The sequence below is a fragment of the Rhipicephalus microplus genome, chromosome X (assembly GCF_043290135.1).
Source record: "Rhipicephalus microplus isolate Deutch F79 chromosome X, USDA_Rmic, whole genome shotgun sequence".
NCBI lineage: Eukaryota > Metazoa > Arthropoda > Arachnida > Ixodida > Ixodidae > Rhipicephalus > Rhipicephalus microplus.
Window position 1 is genome coordinate 14,056,355 of NC_134710.1, and position 27,219 is coordinate 14,083,573.

Sequence of the window (27,219 nt, forward strand, 5' to 3'; positions counted from 1 at the left end):
CTTAAGGAGCTTTGCCCTTAAAATCACCGATGATTACGATACTGCCTAATACGAATTCTAAGCACAGCTGTTTGGGTGTTTTGACTTTGCGATAAGTTGAGGAAAATGCTTCTACTCCAGCAGCACGCACCACTGGATTCTGGTGTCAGCCCTGTTGAGCCTCTGCTCGAGCAGCTCATTTAGTAGCAGCGGCAGATGATGCTCTTCAAATACTAGTTGTGTTGTTCATTGCGCAAAAAGAACTGGCTGAGGCTATTTTGTATATAGATACACGGTTTACATTAAGAAAACGCCATGAGTAGGGGGACTGGCACAGATAATTTTGTGCTGTCCATTTCACATCAACTGCTGTAGATGAAGCTTAGCATGATCGGAAGTCTGCAGAAAGCAACATATGAGTGCATTCCACAATCAGTGGAAGTCACTGTAGACATGTCGACTAAGTGGACATCGCGAGAATAGCTTTCCTGCTCTCCACCTAATTTTCTTTCCTTTTGGTTGGTTTTTTATTTGATGTGTGGGGTCTAACGTCCCAAAATCACCATGTGATTATGAGAGGTGCCATAGTGGAGGGCTCCGGAAATTTCGGCTACCGGGGGCTCTTTAACACGCACCCCAATCTGAGCACACGGACCTACAGAATTTCCACCTCCATCGAAAATGCAGTCGCCACAGCCAGGATTCGATCCTGCGACGTGCGAGTCAGCAGCCGATTAGCCACTAGACCACCATGGCGGGGAAGATGGGGGGGGGGGGGGAGAGTTGGCTGTTTTATTGTTAGTGACCTACTCTTCATGCTGAAATCTTCCCCCATGGGCATTTCGAAGCTTCTCAGTGTTGCTCAATCACCGTGATCTTTTTTCTACTACTGAGATTTATGGTGTCACACGCTCTGTGGCCCCATTTTCGAGACACTGCAATTCCATGACAATAGTTATAGCGCGAGAACAGAATGACGACAAAAAGACAAGAAGGACACGAGTGCTCGTGTCCTTCTTGTCATGTTCTTCTTGTCTCTCTGTCATCGTTCTGTTCTCGCGTTATAGCTATCGTCATGTCATACCAACTAGCCCAAACTGCCACACTGCGATGCCATTAACATGCTTGTTACTGACTAGTATCATTGACTAGGCAGCTTGCCAGATATGTTGTCTCTGGACATGCCACATGATTTTTTTTTTTTTTTTTGTTCAGAAACTAGGTGGTCTTGAATTTAGTGATAATGGCATATCTTGTCAATGTTGATGAATGATATTTATCATTCATCACCATTGACAATATATGTTTTTCCTGTTTTTCTGAATAGTTATTTCAGCCAGGACTCGACCTTTGTGTCTGCGCTTGTTTGCATCTTCTGTGGTGTTTAACTTGCAGTGTGTTCACGATTGTTTTATTTCACGGCTTCCTCTTTATACAGAATGCCTTATCATTAAAAAGAAAGAGGAATAGTGTTCCACAAAGCAAACCAGTAGTGCAGCAAGAAATTTTTTTCAGGGGGTTCAGCCATACTTAATGTATATTTGTGCAAGCATTTGTATATGTGTGTGTGTGTATATACACACAAAGGCCTGGGGGGGGGGGGGGGGGTGCAAGCTCACTAGCGACAACATCGGGTAATGCACTCCCTCACCAGAGCAGCATTGGCCACTCTGGTGCAGTCAGTGATCCCTCTCCTGCGCCAACTGCATGAAAGTGCGCCAAATCCGTTTACTGTGCCATCCTGATAATATCACCGAAAATTGCGCCAAACTACGCCAAAGTTGTATTTGAGAATGTCTATCACCGGCAATAGCCACGCCAACGCGTCCAAACATGTGCACCTTGTTCTCCGGGCCACCAAAGTCGCAATCATGTAGTACCTATTTTATTTCGCTAAATAAACAGCAGTCGCGCATGCATCCTAAAATTCACGATGCTATTTCTGATGCCGACGCAACTCTGCTGTGCAAGTCTGCTTAATGACGAAAGACGCTCTCAGGGACTCATGGCGGCAAATCACTGGCGGATGTCCGTTTCAGGAACGCTGCTGATAGTTTGTTAGAAGAGTTGCGCAGCATGTAATAAAGCAATTTTTACTAATAACAGCATGCGAGCCGCCAAAATGTCCGTCACAACTATGTCTGGACATCGCAATCAAATTTCCGTGCTATGCGTCCGCAGAAGAACATATAAATAGTGGGAACGCGTTGACAATTTTCCTCTAATATATTTTATTTATGGATCATCATACAGAAGAGCTGTTTCTTAATTCCTTCCACTAGTACATCCGCGTTTATAATTACTATGGCGGTAAAAGTCCCTAAAAGACTCTGCCCTTTCGAACTCAAAGTTGCTAGGGTCCGAATTGAATATTCTCGCATGCTTTATTCTTAAATGTCATCTCGTTTCAAAATTATGCCTTCTGGCTGGAGAAGCCACCATTCAATTTTAATACGTGCAGCTATATAGTGAGGCCATTCCTGGCGGCTCCGATGCCGGAAGGCCTGTGAAGCGGCTACACCTTGTTACACGTCCGCCTCTCGCTTTCCAAGGTCAATAGCTGACGGTAAAGAAAAAAAAAAAAGTTGAACATGACGGCATTGCATTTATTGCTTCGTTTTGAAGGGAGGGGTGGAGGAGAGGCTGCTGCGTCGCTTGAAGTAGCTGGCGTGTGCTGTTTCGAGGCATAATGAGGCTGGTCGTGTGCTTTCTGTGCTATTAACATTTGCTTCGCGTTTAGATAACTGACAGCACAAAAGGTTCTGCAACTAGAGTGATAATTGTCCCTTTTTCCAGCGTTTTTTTCAGTTACGCGATATCAGATCTAAAAGATACTATTTGTTAATTTTACTTATGCTCTTAGTAATGATTGCATTAGTACTAACAAATTATATTGTTATACCAAGTAAGACTTGATGTCATCCGTGAGAAGCGCTAGCGGCGGGGTTGCCATTTTCAAGGTGCGCGCACTCGCAAAAGCTTGCTGCACGAGCGGTGTTTAACTTGGGGGACTAGAGACCCCTGAAGGCTGCGGCAGCTGCATTTTCGATGAAGGCAAAAATGCTGTAGGCCCATGTGCTCAGATTTGGATGCACGTTAAAGAACCGCAGCTGGTCGAAATTTCCGGAGGCCTTCACTACGGCGTCTCTCCTAATCACATGTTAGGTTTGGGACATTAAACCCCACATACCAATTAATCAATCAATCAGAGACCCCCAAAACATCTCTTGCATGCCGATGCACGTACAGATGGAATCGGACTTGTCTAGAGCGCCCAGTTGGCTGCTCCAACTGGCGTTTTCTTAAGAAACATGTAAATAGAGACGCCGAACTGCTACCAAACATGGTTGTACTGCGTGTTAGGCCCTTGTACTGTAATGTAAATGTCAACGAAAGCTTGTATCTAACGTGACATAGAAGCCCCGGCCAACAGTTACCAGTGTCGACACGCACACACTCTGCTGCTCTAAACCAGTGTGATGCTGTCTGTACAGCGCGAACAGCACGTACAAATAGACCTCTGAAATGGCACGACGATGGCGTGGCCGCCTTGCGATCAAGGCTCAGTGTATACCGTTATATGGCCGCTCTAGAAAGCAAAGCACTTTTTGCGCGGTTTGTTCATGTTGAGAGTACAAGGTAGGAGGGTATACCAGCCTTAAATAGCACGTGCACCAGCGTTGCACACCCTTAAAGTCAAAGTTCATAACAGCGCCCCCCCCTCTCGCATTTCTAGCTCGATCATTCTTGTCACTTAGACATGGTTGGCGCGTTCCTCTCTGCTTCAGTAACAATTGATGAGAGGCCTGGCACACGGGTTGATGTTATCACATCCGCCCTCAGTGCAAAGAAGATAGGTCGGCTCTTCTTATCTCTGCTTTAGCCGCGTTCGTCTCCCTCGCGCGTAAAACACGATGCGTCAGGGGATGTTATCGATTGGGACATTACATAAAACATGATGGCCAGTGGCATAGCCGAGGGGGGGCACATCGGGAACGTGCCCCCCACCTCTGGAAATGTTTTTTTCTCCTTGGCATATACAGCGCAAAATTACCGTTTGCCTGCCTCCCCCCCCTCCTCTCCTTTGAGATCAAGGTGCAACCCTCTTCCCCCATTTTTAAAAATTTTCTGGCTACACCCATGGCAACAGCAAAAACCAGCCGACACTGTCCATATAATTGCTATTGCAATAAAACAAAATAGATGTTGCCTTCCAGTTGTCTTAGGCGTATGCATAAGGTACACTGGGAGATTTTTTTATGCACTGCTTTCTAGAGAACACGGTAGGGGGTTTATAGACAGAATGCCCTAGCCACATGAGATATTGCTGCAAAAGAAAAGTGACATTTGTTTACTGGTGCAGTTTCAGCTCAAAGATGAGTGCTGAAGGAGGTTGGCTTTCTGAGACTAGTTGGATGACATCATATCACGACCAGCAGTCTAATTAGTCGTTAAGAAAAAGAACCTTTTTTTATTCTTGAAGTCATCTTAGGGAAATACACTTGCGAGACTCTAGCGTTGTACGTCACAGCGTTTGTCTACCATATCTGCTGATAACGACGTAGCTGTATTTACATTGTGATTTCATGAAGTACAATTTTATTCAACCAGTATTCTGTTTATTTACTACGGAAATAATCACTGAACAAGTTTTTCCAGAATGTTCAACAGCGACACCATTATTCTTGCATCATCAACTCAAATAGTGACTGCTTCTAATATGATTGGCTCCATAAAATTTGCAGCGAATCTAAATATTTCTAGCTCTTCACAAGAGCCTCAGAATAATTCTTCATTTCCTTGAATGTAAATGCAACTTGCTTCTCCTCCAGGATTTGAAATTAGCTGCTCCAGATTACTCCAAAATGAAAAATTTTGCTGCTCCAAAATGTTTCAAGATAGAAAATTTTGCGGCTCTAAAGTGCTCCAAATGAAAAATTTTGCTGCTCCGAAAATTGCTCCAAATCCAAAGATCTTGGTGGCATGACTGGGTGCAGTACTTGGCGACTACCTCCCACATTAATACACTATTGTTTGAAATAAGAGCACACTATGTAGACGCGGACAGGATAGACAGGGACAAGCGCTGTCTATCCTGTTCGCGTCTACGTAGTGCACTTTTATTTCAAACAATCATGTATTGCCAACTCGCCCAATCAAACATATAGATATGAATACACCAATTGACCCTCGGTCCTCAGTTCCCAGCAGCTGCAAAGCAACTGACCAAGGCGGTGGTCAGATCTGCGAAAGACCCGAAAGACCCTAGATTGCAGAAGACCACAAAAAAATGGGGTGATAATGACAGCAACATATTTTAATGCCTAAAGTAATCACATTCATAATGCAGTACAACAATGGTTCCGAAAGCACTGTGTTACATTTTTCATTGTCATGGTGTTAAACTTGTTTATTATTGTCTATTTTTGTATACCATATGGGTGTACATTTGCATGTTTTTATTTGACTGATTTCTCACTTTGTACTTTGTGTGATTAGCCCCCTTACTTGTTCTTTAATGAACATGCAGGCTCCAATAATTAAATTGACCAAGTAAATGAAGTGCAAATGTAGTACTTAAACTTGGCCACACACATACCCCAAAAGTGCTATCCATGAAAACCCTGAATTCTTGAGTCATATGTGACTTAGGAGTTCAGTTATGCTGTCACTTATGCTGTTTTAAACTGAGCATTCCCATGCGTCACACCCTAAATGTGTCGTTTTGCATTTACTCATTCTGAATCAACTTATGTTTTCCAGTTTGTCCGACTGGGCTTGCTGCCACCTGAGGGAGTGCTACCTACAGCTTGCCGGCGCATTTTCCAAATGTTATGGGCCAACAATGGGGACATTATCAGTCGCCAGTATGCAGGCACAGTAGCTCTCAAGGTCTGTATTTTATGGTCGCAGGATTGTTGTTTTGATTGTATTGGCACCGCGATTGAAACTGTAGGAAAGTCAGGAATTAGTTTGAATTATCAAAAGTTCTCATAAGTATCACTTGGAAACTCTAGAAAACTGAGGAATGAGTTTGAAGTATCAGAAGTTCTCATATGTATCATTTGAACGAATGTGCCATTTTGTGCTGGAGTAAAAGCTTTCACATTTACATACCAATAAACCTGTGGTTTTTAAGATAAGTTCAGGAGATTCAAAAAGCGAGGGGGAGTGCTGAGAAAAAAAAGGGCGAGAGGGCAAGAAAAAATGTGTGCGCATTTATTTATTGTTTCTCAGGGCTGCAGCAATCTTATTGGAGATTCTAAATGATGCCCAGGTGGTCGAAATTTCTGGAGCCCTCCACTACGGCGTCTCTCATAATCATATAGTGGTTTTGGGACGTTAAACCCCACATATCTATCTATCTGTCTATCGAGATTATAAATGATTGCCAGTAAAGTTGTTAATTGTCAATGACCATACTGATACTTGTTACATGTTGCATGCACTTGTACTTAAGAGACAAATGCGTTCTTTTTTTTTTTTTTTCGGGACAGCTGGTGGTTTTTTCCCAATTCTAGTATGCTTCTCCGCATGACAACAGTGTACTGCCGCAATAAGTATTCCGCATGTCATTGATGAAGGCCAGGCCATCGTGGTTTCTTTTTGCTCTTAAAGCTCGAGGTCAAATGTCAGGTGTCCTGAAAAAACCCTTTGCGCCATTACTCATCATGTGTTTTTGCTGACGGAGACACTCCACACAGCCATCACACTGAGTTTGCCCACCACGCTAGCCGAGTACGAGTGACAAAAGGCTCATGCTTCTACCAGGGTGTCACTGCCAGCGTTTCATGTTAGTTTGGACATTCTTGTATGATTGCCGACAGGCTGTGGTTCAACTCTACTTTGCGCCTAGCATCAGCCAAGGCATTGTTAATCAGGAAAGATCAACCAGCTTTACTGTTTCTTAAGCTGTACATGGCTAATGTGAACTTGTTCCTTTTTTTTTTTGCATTATTCCTCATGAGGCATGATGTTGGTGTGCTTTGTTTGCCTAGTTTCACCACTCTGGCCACATTGTGGGATCATAGTCGGCTTTAGTTGCGAGACTGTGACTGATGTAAATATAGAAGTGTTCATGTGAAAGTAACAAGGGCAGCAGGTATTTTTGGCATGGGCAAGCAGAAAGTATGAATTATCCGAATTTATGCAGTGCAACAGTTTGACTTATATGGCTTTAAAATGCATTGAATGAAATGTATCACAAAACCAGGGTTGCAGTTTGTGGATTCTTTGCTCCCAATTGGCTACATTAGGACCCCATCTGATGACCAAGTTTCAGGTTGGCATCACGACTACTTTTTGGCTACACTGAAGTTCGTTTTTGGTGTATTTAGTAGCCAATTTGTTTATTACTTACGGATAAATTAATAGGCAAGCCTAAAGGCTGCCTACTGTCTTCAACATTTTCCATCTCGTTAGCCTATATGCAGACATGTCTTGGCCCTGGCAGCACGCTAATAGTACGTGGGAGTGCTAGTGCATCTCCACTCAATGCACAAAGCAATTGCAAAGACGAAGTTGCTTGCATACTGGCAAATGAAGGGCTAGCACGCTCCTCGCACTGCCTGCCATCTATTCTGATGTCAATTTTTAATGCTGATAGCAAAGCATGTGTTCTCCTGATCCCTTGACAAAAAATGATAATACACACCTCAGTGAAGCCGGTATGTTATGATAAATCAATTACTGAATCAAATTTGGTCTGCGGTTTCAAGGAAAACCTGCTTCAACATTTAATGTTGCCAATAATTTTGCCTCAGATGTCCCAAAATTACTGTGTCTCTCTATTTATCACAACTATATATAGGCACACAAAACCTATACTAACAAACATGATATAGTTGTTGTGCCATCTGGCACTAAATATGTTTTATGGAACTAAATGTCAGACAATGCAAGATTATCTGAGTCGCCCGAAACACTGACAGTCTGCTTATTTAGCTCTTAAACTTTTGCATTTAGCTCTTGCTTTGCTTAAAAACCAACAAATTGTTATAAATATCTATATGTTGGGATATAATGTAATACAGTTAAACCTGGATATAACGAAATTGACCAATTCCCTGAAAAATTTGTTATAGAGAGGATTTTATTATATGCAGGTTTGATACAAGAATTTGAAAAATAAACTCGCAAATTAAACAAAAGGAGAATTACAGAGCTAACCCAAAACACCTATTTAGCGGCAAAAAACTGCATTATTATTGCGATAGAAACTATATGGACACTCTCAGTGGGTTTTTGCTGTCGCCGCCATGTTTCGTGACAAGTCTAAATTGATAACATGCCACCGCGCATTCTGAGTTTTACAAGCCGGTAAAAGTGCATGAGCACTGCTGAAGCAGACATCAAATGAGCCGGCCTATCTCTATCGCCTAGAGGGCGCATGCGATAACACCTCCGCGCTATAGAACTGCCGTCTCTTGCACGGGCATGAAAAAATGTAGGGTGGGGAAAGAGATGGGGGTGGGGGGGGGGGTCGATCGGTCGCTCGAGTACTTTGAACTTTATTACTAATAAACAAAATACACTAAAGGAAAACAAATTAGCAACATCAGGATCCTTAGCTTAATGATAGTATGGATCCGTGCAATTGTAATATAGATATATTACAGGCAAGAGATAGAGTTATACAATGAACGACATTTTAGCATAAGATGCAGATTGTTTTCAAAAACATGTCACTTATACACTACAGTTCGAACACATTTTCGATTTGCCTACGGAGCGTTATAATACATTTAATATTTCTGTACATCTGGTAATACCATCCCTGGTAAGCATACAAAAGATTAGTTTAACATCATGTCACTTTTCATCATTTCGCTAAACTTATCAGTAGTCTAATGGAGCTCTTTGTAATGACGTTTAAGCATCTATATGAAAGCATTATGTTGTTTCACTTGCACTGGTAGGTTATGCCACAATGACGTTCCAACACTATAAAGTCACCTTTTTCCATAAACATTTTTAATCACTGGTTTAGGAAGTTACCGCAATGACGGGCTCTTGTTTGCAATTGTGAAGGCATAAAAACAATGGTGAACATTGACTTTAAAGGGACTGTCTACCGCTCTAAAAACTTTTTATGATTGTGACGCAAATAAAAAATTTTTTATCACATCCACGGCAACGAGCATGCTTTTGTACCAGAAAAAAAAAAGGAATTATAATTTTAACTTTATGTTGAAAGTAGACAAAAAGTGACCACTAGTGTCACCCAACAGTGAATGTGGTCAATCTTGACAATCTATTAATGGGACAAGATATCCTCGCAGGTAGACATCTATTGCTTAAAAACAAGCACATTTAACTTGAAATTGTATTTTATGCACTTGAGGCAATCCAGCGGGCCGAGGAAGCCGCTAGGAGGTAAAACCTTCTACCCGACACCTAGGCGGAAGCCTAGCTGGATACAAAATAAAGTTGTTTCCATCCATCCATCCTTAAAGCAGATTTATGTTGTGCCAGAGACCAATTTTTGCTTTTTTTTCCTCACGCGTTCATATAGGCGCCCAGTGGCGCTGCCGGCAGTGTGTTCGCTTGCAAATGGCAGAGAAACGCAACAACGGTGTCCGCTGCCGCTCATGAAAACAACAAAAAAGTGTGTGTGTCTAAAACAGCCACTAAAGTACTTGTACTGCAAGGTTGGACACTTCACGTGGTGCGTTTTTTATTGCAACGCGAAACAGAAGAGCAATGAAGGACGGTAGACAGTCCCTTGAAAGACCTATGACGAATCATCAAGGAGTTGAAGAAGTTACCTGGTTCATCGTGGGTGGCACACAAATAGGAAACACAAAAGAAGAAAACAGGACAAGCACTTGTCCTGTTTCTTTTTTTATGTTTTCAATTTGCGCTACCTGCGATGAATTAACTGCAACTCGCCCGTCTTTCGGTTCTACAAAAGTTATCTGGTACAGTTTGGGGCTTGGTTCAGCAAATTTTAGCAGAAGATTTGGGAATGAGAAGGGTTGAGAGATTTCTGCCTCAACTTTCAACAGACAAATTTGGACAAATCAGCAAAGAGATGGTGTAGCGAAAGCAAGCCGTGATGTGAAAGAAAAGTCTCGAAAATACCCTAACTGCCTGTTCAGTGCTTCGACTTGTGAGAAGACATTGAACAGTTCTCACCTTCCTGAAACAAGCTTTCGCATCCACACTACAGTCAATCCCTGATTTATCAAACTCAGATATATCGAATTATTGGCTATATCGAACAGTTGAAAATCCCCTTGAACTTTCTATGCAAAAGTATGGGACCGGTGCACCCGTATATCGAACTCCTGCACAGCGGGACATCCACTATATCGAATGCTGCGCCGCACCGTAGCCCAGAAAGTGCATTTTTATAGCAAATATTGATCAATTTTAGGCTGCGTTTTAAGAAGTTGTGATCCTTTTTCACGCACAGGCGACGAAACAAGCAAGTGTTATTCCATTGCGCTGATCTGGTTCATCGCGCGGCACTTGCTACATCCGTACGTGTGATGCACGATATGCAGGTCTTAGCGCGCGGACATAATTTTTTCAAGACTGATTGCCGAGGGCACCGAAATGAGAATGGGAAGTGACTCAGTGACTCAGCGAATGTTGTTCGCATTCCCTTCCTTGTTGTTAGCTCAAAATGGCATGCAAGCCTGAAAAGTATGGCCTTCGAAATATGCTACCTTGTCATCTATTTTTAGTGTTTTCGGTCTCAAAAGACTTGTCTCGGAGGCTACGCTTTTTTTTCAGTCTTTTCGCATCAAAGCCGCTAAAAGCAGTGGCTGCCAGCTACAAAGCCTTAGTGACATTGATGTCACCAACATGTCAATGGTGAGAACTCAGACGAACTCAGCATTGCGTCTTTTGCGCCTTGTGGTCTTGTGCACTTCTCGTCTCATTCCTGATAAACCCTCACGGGAGTTTAACTGAATGTCGACCCGCACGCAGCGATAAAAATTATGACTGGCACTTGGAGTGATGTCAAGTAAAACACTGTGTTGTAAAAGTTCTTTGCGGGCCAGGTGATGACTTCGGGTGCGTCATGACCACTGACAATGGTGTACGGTGCCTCAGTGAATTCTGCGACTTATCAGCATTTCCGGGCACCATCTCGGACAGTAACGACGTCATCGGAACAGATGTCGATGTTGCTGTTTCTGACTGCATTGATGCTGAGATTTTGGCTGCCGGTGCCACAGAAGTGTACTCGTGCGTGTATGATGAATGTGCAAACGCCTTTGCTGCCGCCGCTAACCAAGCTTTTGCCGCACTACAAAGCTTCTATCGGCGTTCTGCGTCAACCAACGACGTGGCCGGACGAGCTGAGTTTGCTTATTTGAAAAGCTTCAATGATATTAAGGATGACTAGAACTTGACAGTGCGCAAGAAGCAAGACAAGTTTACGGACTAAATAAAGTGAGGTAACCTACAGTTTGCACCTTTTTTTTGAGCGAATCGTTATCTTAACTCTTGTAAAGATTTCAGAGGCCTGAAATTCTTCAATCTAGGCCTTAAATATGCATATTTCTTGTGTTTCGAATTTTCTATATATTGAATTATTTCGCGATATCCTTCGAGTTAGATATATTCAGGATCAACTGTTTTCAGTTAAATTGGCCGTCACAAAAAAACTAGGAATACGTTGCAATTGATTTCACGAAAAAATAACTGAATCCAGATAAAAGCTTTCTGGGAGAAACCACCATATGCTACGAATTCGAAAGGAGTTGCACAGCGTTTGCCTAGTGATCGAATTGCTTGCACTAGTTCCTCTGCCCAGGATAGTTCTATTTTGGTTACTTTTAGATACCCCCTCAAGTATATTGATGTGCAAAAATCACTGTATGACTAAGAACTGAGACTGCCTTGATAAGTGGAACTCAATTCAGGCACCACAGTAGTGTAGGATTAGCCAGCAAGAACAGCAACAACATCCTTCAGAAGCCTCTTCTGCTTAGCGCTGAAGATGTGACTGCGGAGCTCTTTATGACGCGCTACTTCTTTGTTACAACTGCATTGTTATTCAAAGAAAACTTGGGTATGGTTAAACAACTAGACTCTCAATACATTTAGCTCATTCAGTTATGCTGGAACAATATCATGACTGGAAATCAATAAATCATTATCTGAAACACTTGATACTCTGTTTAACAAAGCTATGGTCATGCTCGAATTATTTTGTTAAATCGGGAAGTTTGTGAACTTGAGTGAGGAATTTTATTGTCCTTTGATATCTGAAATTATAATGCAGGAACACCCATCAACTACCACCACATTATTTTGGCTGCCAACTCAAGCTTGCACATGTAAAAAAATTTGTCAGGACAGCCCTGACATGAAGCCTCCCATGTGGCCCAAACATCCCATGGGATAACTTCTTGTCTGGGTAATGCAGGCCGCTTGAACATAAAGCCATGACAGGCACAGTGAATGAATGTAGCAATTATACGAAGAGGCTTAGTGAGAAAGTTGCCAGGGAGGATTATGTTATCTGTTGCATAAGCTGTAAACTAACAAAATCAACAACTGTGCCATCTTCTTTGTAAAAGTGCTGCCAAATCCATGCTGTGCATGGATGCAACGTGCAGCTTCATCAAAATAAAGGTACGGCCATGATTATGGCACCAATGTGATAGTGCTAGAGTGGATGACATGAAGGAGGGTGACCTCTGTCGCCTTATTCATGCATTCATACTCAGCCGCGTGCTCTACTCCACTTCCTTCTTCCAGCTATCTCGCCGAACAATGAGAAAAATTGTGTCGCTCTTTAATGTCCCTGTAATCTAAGCTTTTTTTTTTAACATTGAATGTTAAAAATTTGTATGAAGTGGTAGTTCCTACTCATAATCATTGAAGGGAGCTTAAAAATAAAGCAACAGTTCTTTATTATATATTTGTGCATCGTTAACTGCACCTTGTGTGTGATAGTCTATTTTTTGTCGATACTGATATGACTCTGAATTTGTATCTATGCAAATTTGCTGCTTATCTTTTGCTACGTATCTTTTGTTACCACTCTTTCATGTGTCCCTTTTTCATGCAGGGAGACTTTACAAGGACTGGTTCCAGACGGCTGGCAGGGATGATGAAAGATGGCTACAATTCCGCCAACAGGTGTGTGCATCATTCCTTACCAGTATACCAGCAGTGCAGAAGGAACAGTGTTCAGTAGTTGCATAGATTCCTGAGCTGCTCAACTGAAGCCTACTGTCAGTGCTGAATCTGGTGTAGGCTCACCTTCTCTCCAATTGTGTCTGAATTTTGGAGCGGGAAGGTGACTGTGGGGTAATTTTTTAATTGAGCAAAACTGAAATGACGCTAAATATATGTGAAATAGTTGTACACATGCTTAGGCATATGTCGAATAGTCGCGTATGGTTTATACAGAGTGTCCCAGCTATCTTTAACCAGGGTTTAAAAATATTTTGATACACGCAATGACGACGTGATCAAATGCATGTTGCTGACTGTTCCCTGGAGTGAGCCAGACTATTTTTGTGTTCTGATGAGCAGTTTAATTAGGCCCTTTTAATTAACTTTTGAAGGAACGAAGATGGATGAAAAAATTTGAATGAGAAAGTTGTAGATCGGTTTGCAAAACATTCATTAGGCAGTTTTGAACTTCATATCTGTTAATCATTAGTGCTTTTTTGCTAACAGCAAAAGCCTGCAAAATTTTTAAAAATATCACGTGACAAACCTACTGGCACATACGTGCGCCGTGATTCTGGAGCTTCCCATTGTTCCGTGTATGAACAATACGCTTCCCTCGCATTGGTTCATGACAGCGATAAGCAGTTACAGCGGTTATCACTTTTGTGGCCAATAGCAAAATGTGTTGTTGCCAATAGCAAAATGCTACGGTCATTTGCAGTGATCCCACTCCTGCGCCAACTGCGCCAAAGTGCACCAAATCAGATTTACTGCACCATCCTGATAATATCAACGAAAATTGCGCCAAAGTCAAATTTGGGAGCGTCTATCACCAGCAATAGCCATGCCGGCGCGTCAAAACATATGCATCTCGTTCTCGGGGCCACCAAAGTCACAATTACATGCCCAGCATTATTTCGCTGAATTAACGGCGGTCGTGCGCCCCTCCTAAATAATCCACTGCTATGTTTGGTGCCGACGCAACTTCTGTTGGGCAAGTCTGCTTAACAGTGTAACGCGCTCTCTGCAGGGGCTCGTGACATCTACAGTCAAACCGCGTTATAACGAAGTTGAAGGGGGAGTCGTAATTACTTCGTTATAACCATTAGTTTGTTATAGCCAATATCCATTTCTACCGACAATTAGCCAGCAAGAGAGAATGTACTCACCACCGAATATCACAGCAGCCCGCCGCGCAGAGAAAAACGGCCGTCGGAAGGCAAAAAACTAGCAAAATAATAAAGAACAATGCACTTTATTTCCGCCAAGTTCAGCTCACCAGCTGGCAGATCACTTCGAAGAAAAATAGTCCTTGATAGACTTTTGCCGACTCTTCTTCAAGCGGATGACTGCTCTTTCAGCGGCAGCCGCTATTTCAAGTCCGTCCTCACCGTCATCATGAGCACCAAAGAAGCGGCGCAGCAGGTCTGTCGCATCCAGCGCTTGCGCGGGCGTCGGTACGTCGGGTTCGTTAGGCTCCGGGGTGTCAACACATTCGTCACTGTCATCATTATGCACGTGCTCAACGATACGCCGAAATCTTCGGCCACTTTTTTTTTCTTGACGCCAGACTCAACGGCTCTCAACATTGCAGACTTCTGCTCAATTGTGATGATTTTGCGCTTACGTTTGCCGTTGTCCATGTCTAGCGGCGGAGGGGTGTTGCTCTTCCACAGCGAACGACAAGGAACCAAGCACAAAGCCAACAAAGCCGCAATCTCCGCCGACCCAGCGTGGAGCTGAGGTAAGGAGGAGGTCAGATGCGCGGGCGGGTCAACGAGTTCCACAGGAGAGGAGAGGTCGGCTGACGCGCACGCTCGCGCGAGTTGCTGCGCGGGCGAGTCCATTAGTTCCTGAGGAAAGGGGAGGCAGGGCGACGTGCACCCACGCGCGTGTTGGCAGGCGGCGCAAGGCGCGAGTTTTGAATTACCGCTGCCGTGATGGGACGTGAACCGGCGCGCGCTATAAGATATTGAATTCACGTATACCAAAATGATCAGTAAATGCTCGTTGTGGTCAAAGAATGGTTCGTTATATCCATTGTGAGGAAATTTTCGCTTCGTTAAAACAAGGTTTTAAATACATGGGCGTCTATGGGAATTTCAAGGGGAATTACAATTGCTTTGTTATATCCATTAGTTCGTTATATTCCGCTTCGTTATAACGAGATTCTACTGTATTACAATCTGTATCGTGAAACTGGGAAAGCGACTCTTCGGCGGGCGTCGTTCCAGAAACGCTGCTGATAGCTCCATTGTAGAGTTGTGCAGCATGTAGTTAAAGCAATTTTCATTAACAACTACACGTGTACAAAGCAGCCAGAATGTGTGTCAGGTCTACCTCTGGACATTATGAGCGGTCCAATTTCCTGCGCTTCGCATCCACAGAAGAACACATGCACGGTGGAAACGCGTTGACACTTTTCCTTTGAGATACTTTTTTCATGGATCTTTATTCAGAAGCTTATTTTCGTAATTATTTCCACCAGCACATCCAGGTTTGTAATCGCTGTTGTGGTGAAAGCTCCTAAAATACCCAGCCATTTCGAACTCGAGATTTCTAGGGTCCGTATTCAAAATTTTTGCATGCTTTTTTTAATGTCATTTTATTGTTAAGAGCATGCATTCTGGTCGAAGCAGCCAGAATTCAGTTTTAATACGCACAGCTTTCAATAGGGAGGCTATCGCTGGCGGCTCTGGGGTCGGAAGGCCCACGGTGAAGTGGCTACGCCTTGTTACACGTCCGCCTCTCGCTTTCCAAGGTCAATAGCTGAGGGTTAAAAAAAATAAACATCATGTCATCGCATTCATTGCTTCGTTTGGGGGGGGGGGGGGTGGAAGCTGCGTCGCTTGAAGGGCGCATTTGCCAGCGCGCTATCTCGAAGCCTAATGAGACATGCTCGTAAACTTTCTGCGCTACTGTAACCTCTGCTTCGCGTTTAGATAACTGACAGTGCAAAAACCGCTTCGGCGATTAGAGTGATCATTGTCCCTTTGCCAGCGTTCATCTGAGTTATGCGACGTCGTGCCCAAAAGATACTATTTCTTAGTTTCACTTAGGCTCTTAGCAATGAATGCGATACCAACCAAGATACGAACAGTCTGTTCACATTGAGAGTACAAGATAGAAGGGTATAACAGCCGTTTTTAATTCCTGCTGAATTAGCGCGAGTGCCAGTGATCACACCCAAAGTTCATAACAATGCCCCCCCCCTGCATTCCTAAGGAAGTTCCTCCCTGCTTTTTGAAGATGGGTGGCGCGTTCCTATCTGCTTGAGTAAGAATCGATGACAGGCCTGGCACACAGTGTGATGCTATCACATCTATCACGCTCCTGACCGACGAGCTGCAAGCCTCCATTCCCAATGCCAGTCAGGTCGACTCCCACGTTGCCTACCTCACTCTGAAGAAAGCCAAACTCGTCACTTTAAACAAAGAAATCTTCTATGCGACTGACGACGACTACGAGGAAGGGCTCGAGGTCGCGGAAGAGTACAACCAAAGGGTCTCTTACGTCGTGTCACGAGCACGTTTCTTCCTCCGAGAGGCCGCAGACAAGGTGACAGTAACGAGTGCTGCGAGGTCGGTGGCTACATCACCGAACGACGACACTGGTGGTCCCAGGACCGCAGCCCAAAGTCAGGTCAGTGACTCGTCTCGAGTAGCCGATGCGATTCCCAGTCAAGGAACGATGCCGCGTCATCGCACGGTGGTCCTGCCAAAACTACAGATCCCCACGTTTCCCGGCGCACTTCGCGATTGGCAGTTTTTCTGGGACCATTTCAGTGCCACAATTCACCTGAATGAAGACCTTTTACAGATCGAGAAGTTCAGGTACCTTCAGTCGTATTTAAGGGGTGCAGCAAAGAGGGCAATCAAGGGCATCCGACCAACCGAAGATAATTACAACATCGCGATTAAGACCTTGACGGAGCAATTTGGTCGACACAACTTGCTTGTCAACGAGCACGTTGACCACCTGCTCGCCTTAGCGCCAGTCAAGTCGTCGGCAGACGTGGCGAAGCTTCGCCTGCTCTACGACAAGGTCAACTTTCGAGTCTCCGCAGTGACCGGTTTGTGTGTCCCACCATAGCAGTACAACGTGGTCCTCAACCGCATCTTGATGAAGTGTCTGCCGGTCGATCTTGCAATTCTCTACCGCCACAAGGTGCAGGAAGTGCTGCAGGAAACGTCCGGCATCGCGACACCTAAACAGAGAGCTCACCAGGCTGTTGAATTCCTCAATTTTCTGCGCATTCAGATTGAGGTTCGAGAGGAAAGCAGGCCAGAACAAACGGCGTCTGGTTTCTCACGCTTGCAGCCTGAAGAGGTCGAACCTCCGTCGGCACCGGTGGGACATTTGCCTACGGCGTCTGCACTTGCTGCTGAATCTGTTACAGTAACAGAAGAGATGTGCCCTTTATGCAGCAGTTCTCAGCACACCATTGCGGACTGCAACATTCAACTATCGGCTGAGGAGAAATGGGCTCGGTTGCGCACTGCTCGCTGCTGCTACTGATGCGGCTTGCAAAACCACATAACGGGCTTTCGCCGACGTGCACCCAGCATCACCTGTAGTAAGTGCGACCGACGACACCTCATTATCCTCTGTGAATTGTTCACACCGGCAGTCCCAACTCGTACAAACGCGACAACAGTGAACCAGGACGACCCGTGCATCGCCGGGCGAGGCACTAACACGCCTTCAGTGACATCGGCCCCAAGCGTCCTGAACGGAATCAATGCCGTTCTTCAAACAGGACGAGTCTGGATCGAGTGCGGGTTCCGAAAGCATCTCGTGCGGGTTCCGAAAGCATCTCGTGCGCATTCTTCTTGACAGCGGCAGCCAGCGCACATTCATCTGAGCGGATGTCTCAAAGGATCTCAGATGCCTGGTTATCGGAACCGAAGAACTTTCTTTAGTTACGTTCGGCCACTCGAAGCCCCGCGAAGTAACACGCAGTCGACAGGTAGCTTTGACTCTACGAAGCCAACGTAGGGACATGGCGATAACCGTGGAGGCCTTGGAAGTACCCGAAGCTTGGGCAGTTACATGTCCGCTGCTCAGTACTGATGTTTCGCAGCTTTTGTGTGACAAGAACTATGATGCTGCAGACAACTTTCATCCCGACACCTGAAACCCACAGGAAGTAAGCGTTATACGTGGTTCCGACCTATACTGGAAGGTATCAACTGGAAGGATTGATCGCTTGTCCAGTGATCTTACGGCCATGGAAACCAAGTTTGGCGGGATCGTTCAGGGCACCATGGAATGCGAGAGAAGTTCAGCATACACGAGCGCTCTTTTCCGGTACTGTAGCACGAAGTTTGTTCCTAGCGGTGATCTTTCTGCAATGTGGGGTCTCGGCGTCATGAGGATCAAGGCGCCTGCTGAAAAAAAGGAGTAAGGCTCCACCAGAACTTGAGGCATCTGAACAGGGCATCATCAAGTTTGACGGCTGCTACAAGGTTCCGCTAAAGCCACAAGTTTTGGGTAGACATTCAGGCAGCGATCATCGAAGATTGGGAGAAGGCTATCCACAAGTGCAATTGAACTGGTTCAAGAAACGTTCTGAACTGTATAGACACCGTGGCAAGGCAGTCACAGTGGCATTTGGCGAAGAACAGACAAGGCGATTGGAAATACCGCAGCCACAAGACGGTGGCTATTATGTGCCTCATCATGCAGTCATTCAAGAAAATTCTGTCACACCAAGGCTTCGTGCTGTGTCTGACGCTTCAACGCACGTGCTAGGTCATGCCTGCCACAACGATGCCCTGCTGAAGGGTTCAAGGCTCAACGCTGATGTTATGCAGCTGCTGCTCGTCTTCCAGAGCCAACCAGTCCAGTGAAAGTTCGGGGTAGATCTTTGGTGGGAAGACCGGTCATACCGGATCACCCGCTTGACAAGAAACGCATCAATACGGTCGTATGTACTACAGCCTGAACGCTGGAGGCCTTGTTGTTGGGAGCTGCGAAGTGTGTTCCTGTGTTGACGGTAGCGCACGTTCAGTGCTACAATAGCTGAATGGGGTCGTCAGCGCACCCAGTAGAGAATGATATTGTGCACATGCTTTAAGGTGACTAGCTTCCGGAAAGGCAAGGAAAACGACTGGTTTAGTTAGCATATATTCTGGAGGCTAGTCAGCGAGACGCGATCTGAACTAGCAAGGCTGCCTCGTGATCGTTTTTGGCCCCTTGGGAGTATGTTGTGTATGATTGCGGCCACGAGACAAGCAGGAGAACCAAGAAGAAAGAAGTAGTTAGGCACGAGCAGTCGGAATAAAGGGACGTTTTTGGTGTAGGGTTCGGAGCTTGAATACGTGACATTGCTTTCTAGGAACACTACAGGGGGATTTTGGAGTATGGACAGAATGCCCTAGCCACATAAAACATCGCTGAAAAAGGAAAACAAAGTTTGTTGAATCGGGTAGTATCAGCACAGAGAGATGAGTGCTGGAGGAGGTTGGCTTTATGAGACTAGCTAGAGGATGTCATGTTGAGCCCAGCAGTATATTCAGTTGTGAAGAAAAATAACTTTTTTTTATATCCTTGGAGTCGTCTACAAGAAATGCAGTTGCGACTGTGTGTCTCTCTAGTGTTGTACATCACAGCATTTGTCTACTCTATCTGGTGATAACACAGCAGATATACACATAGGTGTATTTATATTGTTATTTCATGAAATACAACTTTATTCAACCATTATTGCATTTTTTTGCTACAAAATAATAACTGAACAAGTTTTTTCAGAATGGGCAACATAGTGATGCCATTATTTTTGCATCATCAACTAAAATAGGGAGTGCTGCTAATATGACTGGCTTCATGATATTTGAAGTGAATGGAAATAATTCTAGCTCTTCACAGGAGACAAGAGCCCCAGAATAATTGTTCATGCCTTCGAATGTAAATTCAACTTGCTTATCCTCCAAGATGTGGAGTTAGCTGCTACAATTGCTCCAAAATGAAAAATTTTGCTGCCCCAAAGTGCTTCAAAATTGAAAACTTTGCTGCTCCTCAGTGCTCCAAAATGAGAATTTTGCTGTTCCAATGTGTTCCAAAATGAAAATTTCGCTGCTCTAAAAATCACAAGACCTCGGTGGCATCACTGCATTCATACGCAGAACTTTAGGGAGCACTAGAATGATTGTGCGCACTGGCTCGTGAGCGGGCTTGTCAGGTGTTATTTTTTTTTTTTATTTCACAGTGATTTGTAATTAACAGACAAACATTAAAAATAAAGATTTAAAGCTAAAACTGTTTAGTCAGATGTTTTCCTAATCGATGAACAACTTTCTTCTTGGAATTTGTGCCGCATTATTGTTGCCTAAAATGTTAGTTTAAAAAAGTGACAAAATTAAGCAATTAATCAGAACATAAAAAATGGTCTGACTCACTCCAGGCAACTGTCAGCAACATGCATTTCTTTGCGTCGTCATTGCGTGTGTCGGCATATTTTTAAGCTCTGGCTAAAGATTGCTGGTGCACCCTGTATAACCAGATGCTTACAGTTGCATAACAATGTGAACAGCGACATGATTACAGTATAGACCGCTTATAACATAAGTCGCAGGAGTCGTGAATATTCGCACTATAAACGGCACCGCACAATAGTCAAAACAACCATTTTCAAGGGCCGCACTTGTGCAAAATGTGTCGAGCATGCAGTCTCGCATGTTCGAGAATCGAAGCATGCGATGCGTGGCGACTTCAACCATTTCAATTTCCGAATGTTAAAAAAAAAAGTTTTACAACCAAAGGCACGCATTGCCAACGAAATGAAATGGAAAGGGGGTGGGGGGTCTCACCAAAGAAAGCATAATTGCAGAAATTCACCGACTACCTCTGAAACCACCTCGATTATGTGCATTACACAGAAACTATGTATGTCGAGTCACGTCCGGAATTTCACGTGCTGAAAGGCGCTAAGCGTTTGATTTCATGGGCGCGCACCCGATTTCAAGACGAAGCAATGGAATCGCGAACCAGCATCAGAGCGCTACACATGCCACCCTCGTTTTCATTAATGATATATATCCCTTTCCGTCAAGTACAGCCACTGCAGAGTTTCATTGATTCCGTACCAAACCGCAACTTAGCAAGCGACCGCTACAGAAACACAACTAACGCCAATTTGGTCTAGTGCCTTTCATTATGTTGTTGTGGGACGTTTGTGCAACACATGAAAATCCGGTGTTGAAAATATCGCACTCAGTCACTTAACCAAGAACAGCGTGCGTGATACGAAGCTCACATCGCTGCCGGAAGATCAAGAATGACGAAAACCCGCCAAGCTTACATAAAACAGGGCTCTGGCAGCAAAGGCAAAAATTCACGTCATACAGCTGGTAGAGGTTTTAAATTTACGAACGAGGTAGCAAACGCGATATCTGTAGCAAGCTTGATAACAACGGCGCTTTTCCCGACAGGAAACTCTTGAGCGAAGTTGATGAGGACGGGATCGCGCATGCCAAGTTGAGTCGCGCGCAGCCAGGGCCACGCTACCGATGCTAAGGCACTGTAGCCACATTTGCACTGGTGGAAAGGCTTATTCGTCTCCTAGGCAACCGTTCTCCTTCCATACTCAACGGGCACGTGCAGCAAGCTGCGGTCTTTTTTTTTTTTCTTCTGCACTTCGTTGACCATGTCCTTCTCTTTCGAACGGCGCACCCAGCGTGCATTCTTTAAGACGCTTACCCGCTACCTCGCTTGTCACAATGATTTTCCGGCAACTGCATTATAAACGGTCTTTCATCTTGGGGGACTGCACAATAAGCGGCATGCGTATAGATGAGGATCTATGAGAGGGCGAACGGGAGTCAAAAAAGACTGCATTGCAACCGAGTTTGCATTAAAGCAATTATGTTATAGCTGGTCTACACTGTATTACCAACACCACAAGCGGTAAGCTGATAAGCAGTGCTTACGAGGCTATAAATTAATAAAAACGTGCAGACATTCTCTTTGTGTGTTTTACGATTGTTGTCAAGTTTTATTCATCTATACAAGCAACAAATTACACAAAATAACGCCGCGCCTAGTAATTCTCGCAGTGTCACATGCTACTGTGAGCGACATCAGAGCACCAATGTCTACATAGTAGATCAGCGTTAGTGCACAGATAACTACATAGAGCCGTTTCTTGTTCATCATCCTCTCAATCTTGAAGTGCACACCCATGAGATGAATGGCAAGCAGTGTTCAGTTTGAAATTTGACCTCTTTTTGTGATGCGTAGCTCTGTAAATCTTGGTAGATGTAATTGTAAGGACTTAGTTATGCATCACACTTGTCAGTTCGAAAGGGTCAGACCTGGTGAAGGGCACTTTAAAGCTTAGCAAATAGAAATATCCTGTACTTTTTATCTGTGGTACATCCAGAGGATTTTTGCAGTATGTTGGTCCACAATTGATTTGAACAGGCATTCCAAAAGTGACGTTAGATTGTTTAGGACCAAATTTTCGGAGTGAAAACTTCGACTACCATATTAGTACTCTCTTTTGATGGCCTACTAAATCACAATTGTAGAGCGCTGTTATCACAGACAACAGACTCAGTGTTTGTACACAATACAGGCTGGTCAGCACGTTCTATAAAACAAAAAAAAGAGGAAATAAATTTATTTCGAGAGCGAGCATTCAGTTTTGTAAAGCTTGCACTTGAAGGGATACCGAACTAAAAATACTGTGCTTCAAAATTGCCGAGAATGCTAAGAATTGATGCCAGAATTAATGACTTGTCATCAGGTGTGTTGGCTAACAAATTGTGCGAAGTCTAGCATCACACGCAGTTGGTGCCTTGCAAAAGCTGTGTTGTTTACTCCATTCTATTGTCATATGGCAAGGTTTACGTGGGACAAACGGAGTGCTGTCTCAGAATTCACCTGTGTGAGCCCCATAGCTTTTTAAAAGGCACTCCTTGTTCCCGTTTGTCCACTTACTGTGCCTCTCGAGTTGACCCTAACAACTGGGTCAACTCTCCCCTTTGCTTCATGCGTGTACTCGCATTCACCACTTACTGTGCCTCTCAAGTTGACCCTAACAACTGGGTCAACTCTCCCCTTTGCTTCATGCGTGTACTCGCATTCATAGGTGTTTATTCATGTTCGTGTGTCTACACACTCAAAGGTACACCCCCACATTCATACTTGTATCTACTGAACATTTTTTGTTCTCAAAAAAATTATTCCAGGAGCTTGTTGAACTATCCCATCCCTGATTGTTGTTATTGCATGTTACAATGCAACAGGGCTACTTCATGGCACATGGCTGCTCTATCCACTTCTTATTAGGACTGTAACTATATGGGCAACTTCACGCACATTTTTGCCGTCTGCATCACTGTGAAGTAACGGATAAAGTCTAAATCAGTAACATCACACCGAATGTCGTATGTTTAATGTGTGAGTAAAAGTGTGCAATGTCAGATATCAATCACAGCTCACACGGAGAAAAAATGCACTGGCGGTCTTCGCATGAAGGGCCCATGGGGTGCATAGGGGCTGCACCACTCTGACTGGAACCGAATACTTTGGTTGGTTGGTAGGCCCAATCATGACAAAGATTAGTGGATGTATTAGGTGAGTTGCACTAGTTTGTGTGTTAATTAATGGCAGACATAACTGATTAGTGTAAAAAAACAATGGACTAGGTAAAGACTAATTTTATGCTGAATAGTTATGCCTGTCGTTAAGTATTGAATGGCTCACTTCTTTATAGATGCTATGCTGACATCTTTTGCCTTGAAGCGATAGACAGCGTGATAGTCTCTTTGCTCGCTGCAGTGGCTATGTTTACCTGCATTACTGCTTGTAGAGTTTGTTTTGTTGACTATACATTCCAATTTTTTCCTACCGTTTTTATTACTTTGCCCTTGTGATCAAACTGTGACTCTTTTTTTTTTCCTGCACTGAACAGGTTTCTAGTTTCTTGCACAGAAGTTTCAGTTTAGTGTTATTTATGACCCTCAGGGCCTGAAGGTCATCTGTTGTATGAAACAGAATAATCTCAGCTAAAAACAGGCAGTTGTAGCTGGTCTTGTTTCACTGCAGGTACTATGTAAACCGGTTCAAGGATGCTTACCGACAGGCCACCATTGACCTAATGCTGGGAAATCCAATAACTGAAGATTTTATGGCAGTCAGCCCAGAGCAGGAGGATGAACCTGTATTGGAAATGCAGGATCAGGAGCACCAAGAGCATGTTAAGCAGTTGATAGAGCACTGCAAGAAGATGCTGATTCCCGAGAGTGAGGTGGTGTTAGGAGGATGGGCTCTCATTGATGCGGATCCCGTGTAAGTCGCCACGCCTTTTCTTGTCTTGCTTCTCTCTTCTGATCAGCGATTGTTCACGGAGCAGTGACTGAATTTGTTGGCTACCGTAAAGCTTTGCTATTATAGCTCTTGTACCATACGTTTGAGTTCTGTTGATTTAATCGAAACAGGTCAGATGAAGTTTAATTACCTAAAGAGTCAAGTTCAAAAGATTGCAATAAAATTATAAGACACTTTTAATGCTTTAGCTAGTGTCTGTTTAATACTAATATTCTAATGAATCGAATGCTCACACATATTTTATGGATTTTAATTTACAACGTACTTAGAAATGACAACAGAGTGCCTAAATGAAAGGGTTAATTTTACGCAGTACGTATTCCCATTGTTACAATCAATCTACCTTCGGGGCACCAAATATAACTCGCGCATAACAAGCGGTGTTCTGAAACATGTGCATCCTTTTGCTCTGATCCCCAGTGTGCACCACTCGGGAGTATTCAACAAGTAGGAGCGCTTTCAACGATGGTACTGCTGGCAGCAGCTATCTTCAGAAGTTCTGAGTGCAGCTCAGACATAGTAAAAGGAAGCAGAGGTTGGAGTAGATGGGGGGACAAGACGACAGCACAATGCTCACGCTGTGCTCCTGTCTACCCCAGTTATTATATTTCCTTTTACTCTTGACTTGTGCTAGACACTCTGATTGTCATGGGATATCAACTCTTCCAAACCGCTACACTTGTGAACTTCACAAGTTCATTTGCTCTTGTCCGCAGTGTCAGTGCTGTAAATCATCGCCCCAGACCTTGCCAGTTGGCCTGCAACCTCTACCTTGATATTCCGGCCATTTGGGTGCATTGCAATTGACTTGTGTGTCCCACTTCCCTTGACATCAGCTAGTAACTGCTGGGCAATCGTGGCATATAACCACCTCGTGTGATACACCGAAACCATCGCTTTCGCAGGGGCTGCAGTGCACAATGTTGTCTCCTTCCCGCTTCACCGATTCATCCTACATAATGGTCCACACCAGAAATGGCTCAGTGATCGCAACATGTTTTCTTGTCCAAAGTCGTTGCAGCGTGTTGTTTGTTGCACTACTACTGCGTGCCACCCATAAACTAATGGCCATGCTAAATGCTTTAACAGTACGCTCAGGGACATTCCTTTTCATGCGCGTTGCCTCCATCTGCACAAATGGAGATTTAATTCTGCCCTTCTTTCTACCCCAGCCATTATTTCCTTTTACTGTGAGTTGTGCTAAGCACTCAGAATGTCATAAGATATCCACTCGTCCAAACTGCTACTCTTGTGAACTTCGGTGTTTGTTCTTGCCTCAAATGCCAATGCTGTTTTTCTAATATAGTTGCCAATAATCAGTTGTCATTAATATTCTGCCCCTTGTAACTTGAATATTCTGCCCCTTGCAACTCAGAGCCCCACTGGTTTTTTCCTCTTTTTCTTATTGTGTGGTTGCCATTTATTGCATACAATCGACACACTTTTGCTGTACCAGCCAGATGCTTCTTAATCATTGTTCCTCTTTCTACCGCTTGAAGACAAGATGAAGAGTGCGACCATCTTGCATGTTGACTTCAGCTAACCAAGAGCGCCAGGACAACACTTGCCCGCACGCCACTTCTGCGCCTACTTTCCTTCCTCGGGCACTTGCGTAACTGTCGATTCCTGCCTGTGCTCCCATCTCTGTCTTGGAGATCATTTTCCAAGTATATGAAAATTCTTACGGATCACCAAACGTACATCACTTGTCATCTATATCATTGAGCTCGGCACGCCGTCACCAGACCTGCATCATTATGGAAGTAGCATTGTACATGTGCAGGGCCACAAAAAGTACTGATTCGATCCTAATGATGGGCTGTAAGATTGTGGATGGCTTGCTTTTCCATCTGGAGGGTCATCGTATTAATGAGGGTTGCTAGCAGGTCTTCATTTCCAACATTTGGTTCACGAGTGCCGCTCATGCCGCTCATGCTCTGCCCTGATGGTTGGCTCTAGCACTGCTGAGCAATAAAAGTTTTTACATTTTTTATTTCAACTAAGATATTGTTAACGTGAATTTGTTCCCTGACCTATTCTGCTGTTTGCTTGCTTCTTAACCTTACATCTATCATTTCCTTTTAGGGCTCATTGTGTCAGCCTCAACATAAGTGAACCCTTTTTGTTAGCCGTGAGGTTTTTACTCTAGAAGATTTTTTCTTTGCCTTAATTTACTTGGTTTATCTAATAATGAGGTATGGGACATTGTAGTAAGCGGTTTCTTTCACCATTGAAACATGCAAAACTTCACTCTGCAATGGCTGCTCATTGTTAGGTTCAGTATACAGGGTGTCCCACATAACTTCAGTCAAGATTTTGAAAATGAAAGACACTTCAGTGGCGAATTGAACCAAACACGTACTACTTGCACTAGCTCGTAGGTACTCAGGCTATTTTTTATTTCTCCTGATACCAAATAATTAATCATTTTTAATTACCTATTTTTACAATTATGGGCTGGAAACCAAAAATACGAACACTGAGATGTAGAGCACATTCAGAAACCACCGACAAAATTGTTTCCTGTATAATACATCTAGCGCTGTTATTTTTTCCCCGTTGTAAAGAAAGCCTATAGCAGCACTATAAAAGTGCACTCGCGGTCCTTCACACGGCTTATTTTCACTTTTCGTGGCCTTTGTTTACAATGTGGAAAAAATAACAGGATGAGACGTATCGTACAGGAAACAATTTAGTGGGTTGTTTCTGAAAGTGCTCTACATCTCAGTGTTCATATTTTGGGTTTCCAGCCCATAATTGGAT

General features: G+C 43.9%; 1 protein-coding gene across 3 annotated transcripts in view; it reads left to right on the forward strand.

The window, feature by feature from the left end:
* sp3 (phosphatidylinositide phosphatase spermathreecae) overlaps window positions 1-27,219 on the forward strand; it is a 109,212-nt gene that overhangs the window by 40,995 nt on the left and 40,998 nt on the right. For all 3 annotated transcript variants that reach the window (XM_037426597.2, XM_075881851.1, XM_075881850.1), the window contains exons 11-13: window positions 5,743-5,871; window positions 13,013-13,083; window positions 24,175-24,417. In XM_037426597.2, coding sequence (XP_037282494.2) covers window positions 5,743-5,871; window positions 13,013-13,083; window positions 24,175-24,417 — 443 coding nt within the window. The remainder of the gene's footprint in view (window positions 1-5,742; window positions 5,872-13,012; window positions 13,084-24,174; window positions 24,418-27,219) is intronic.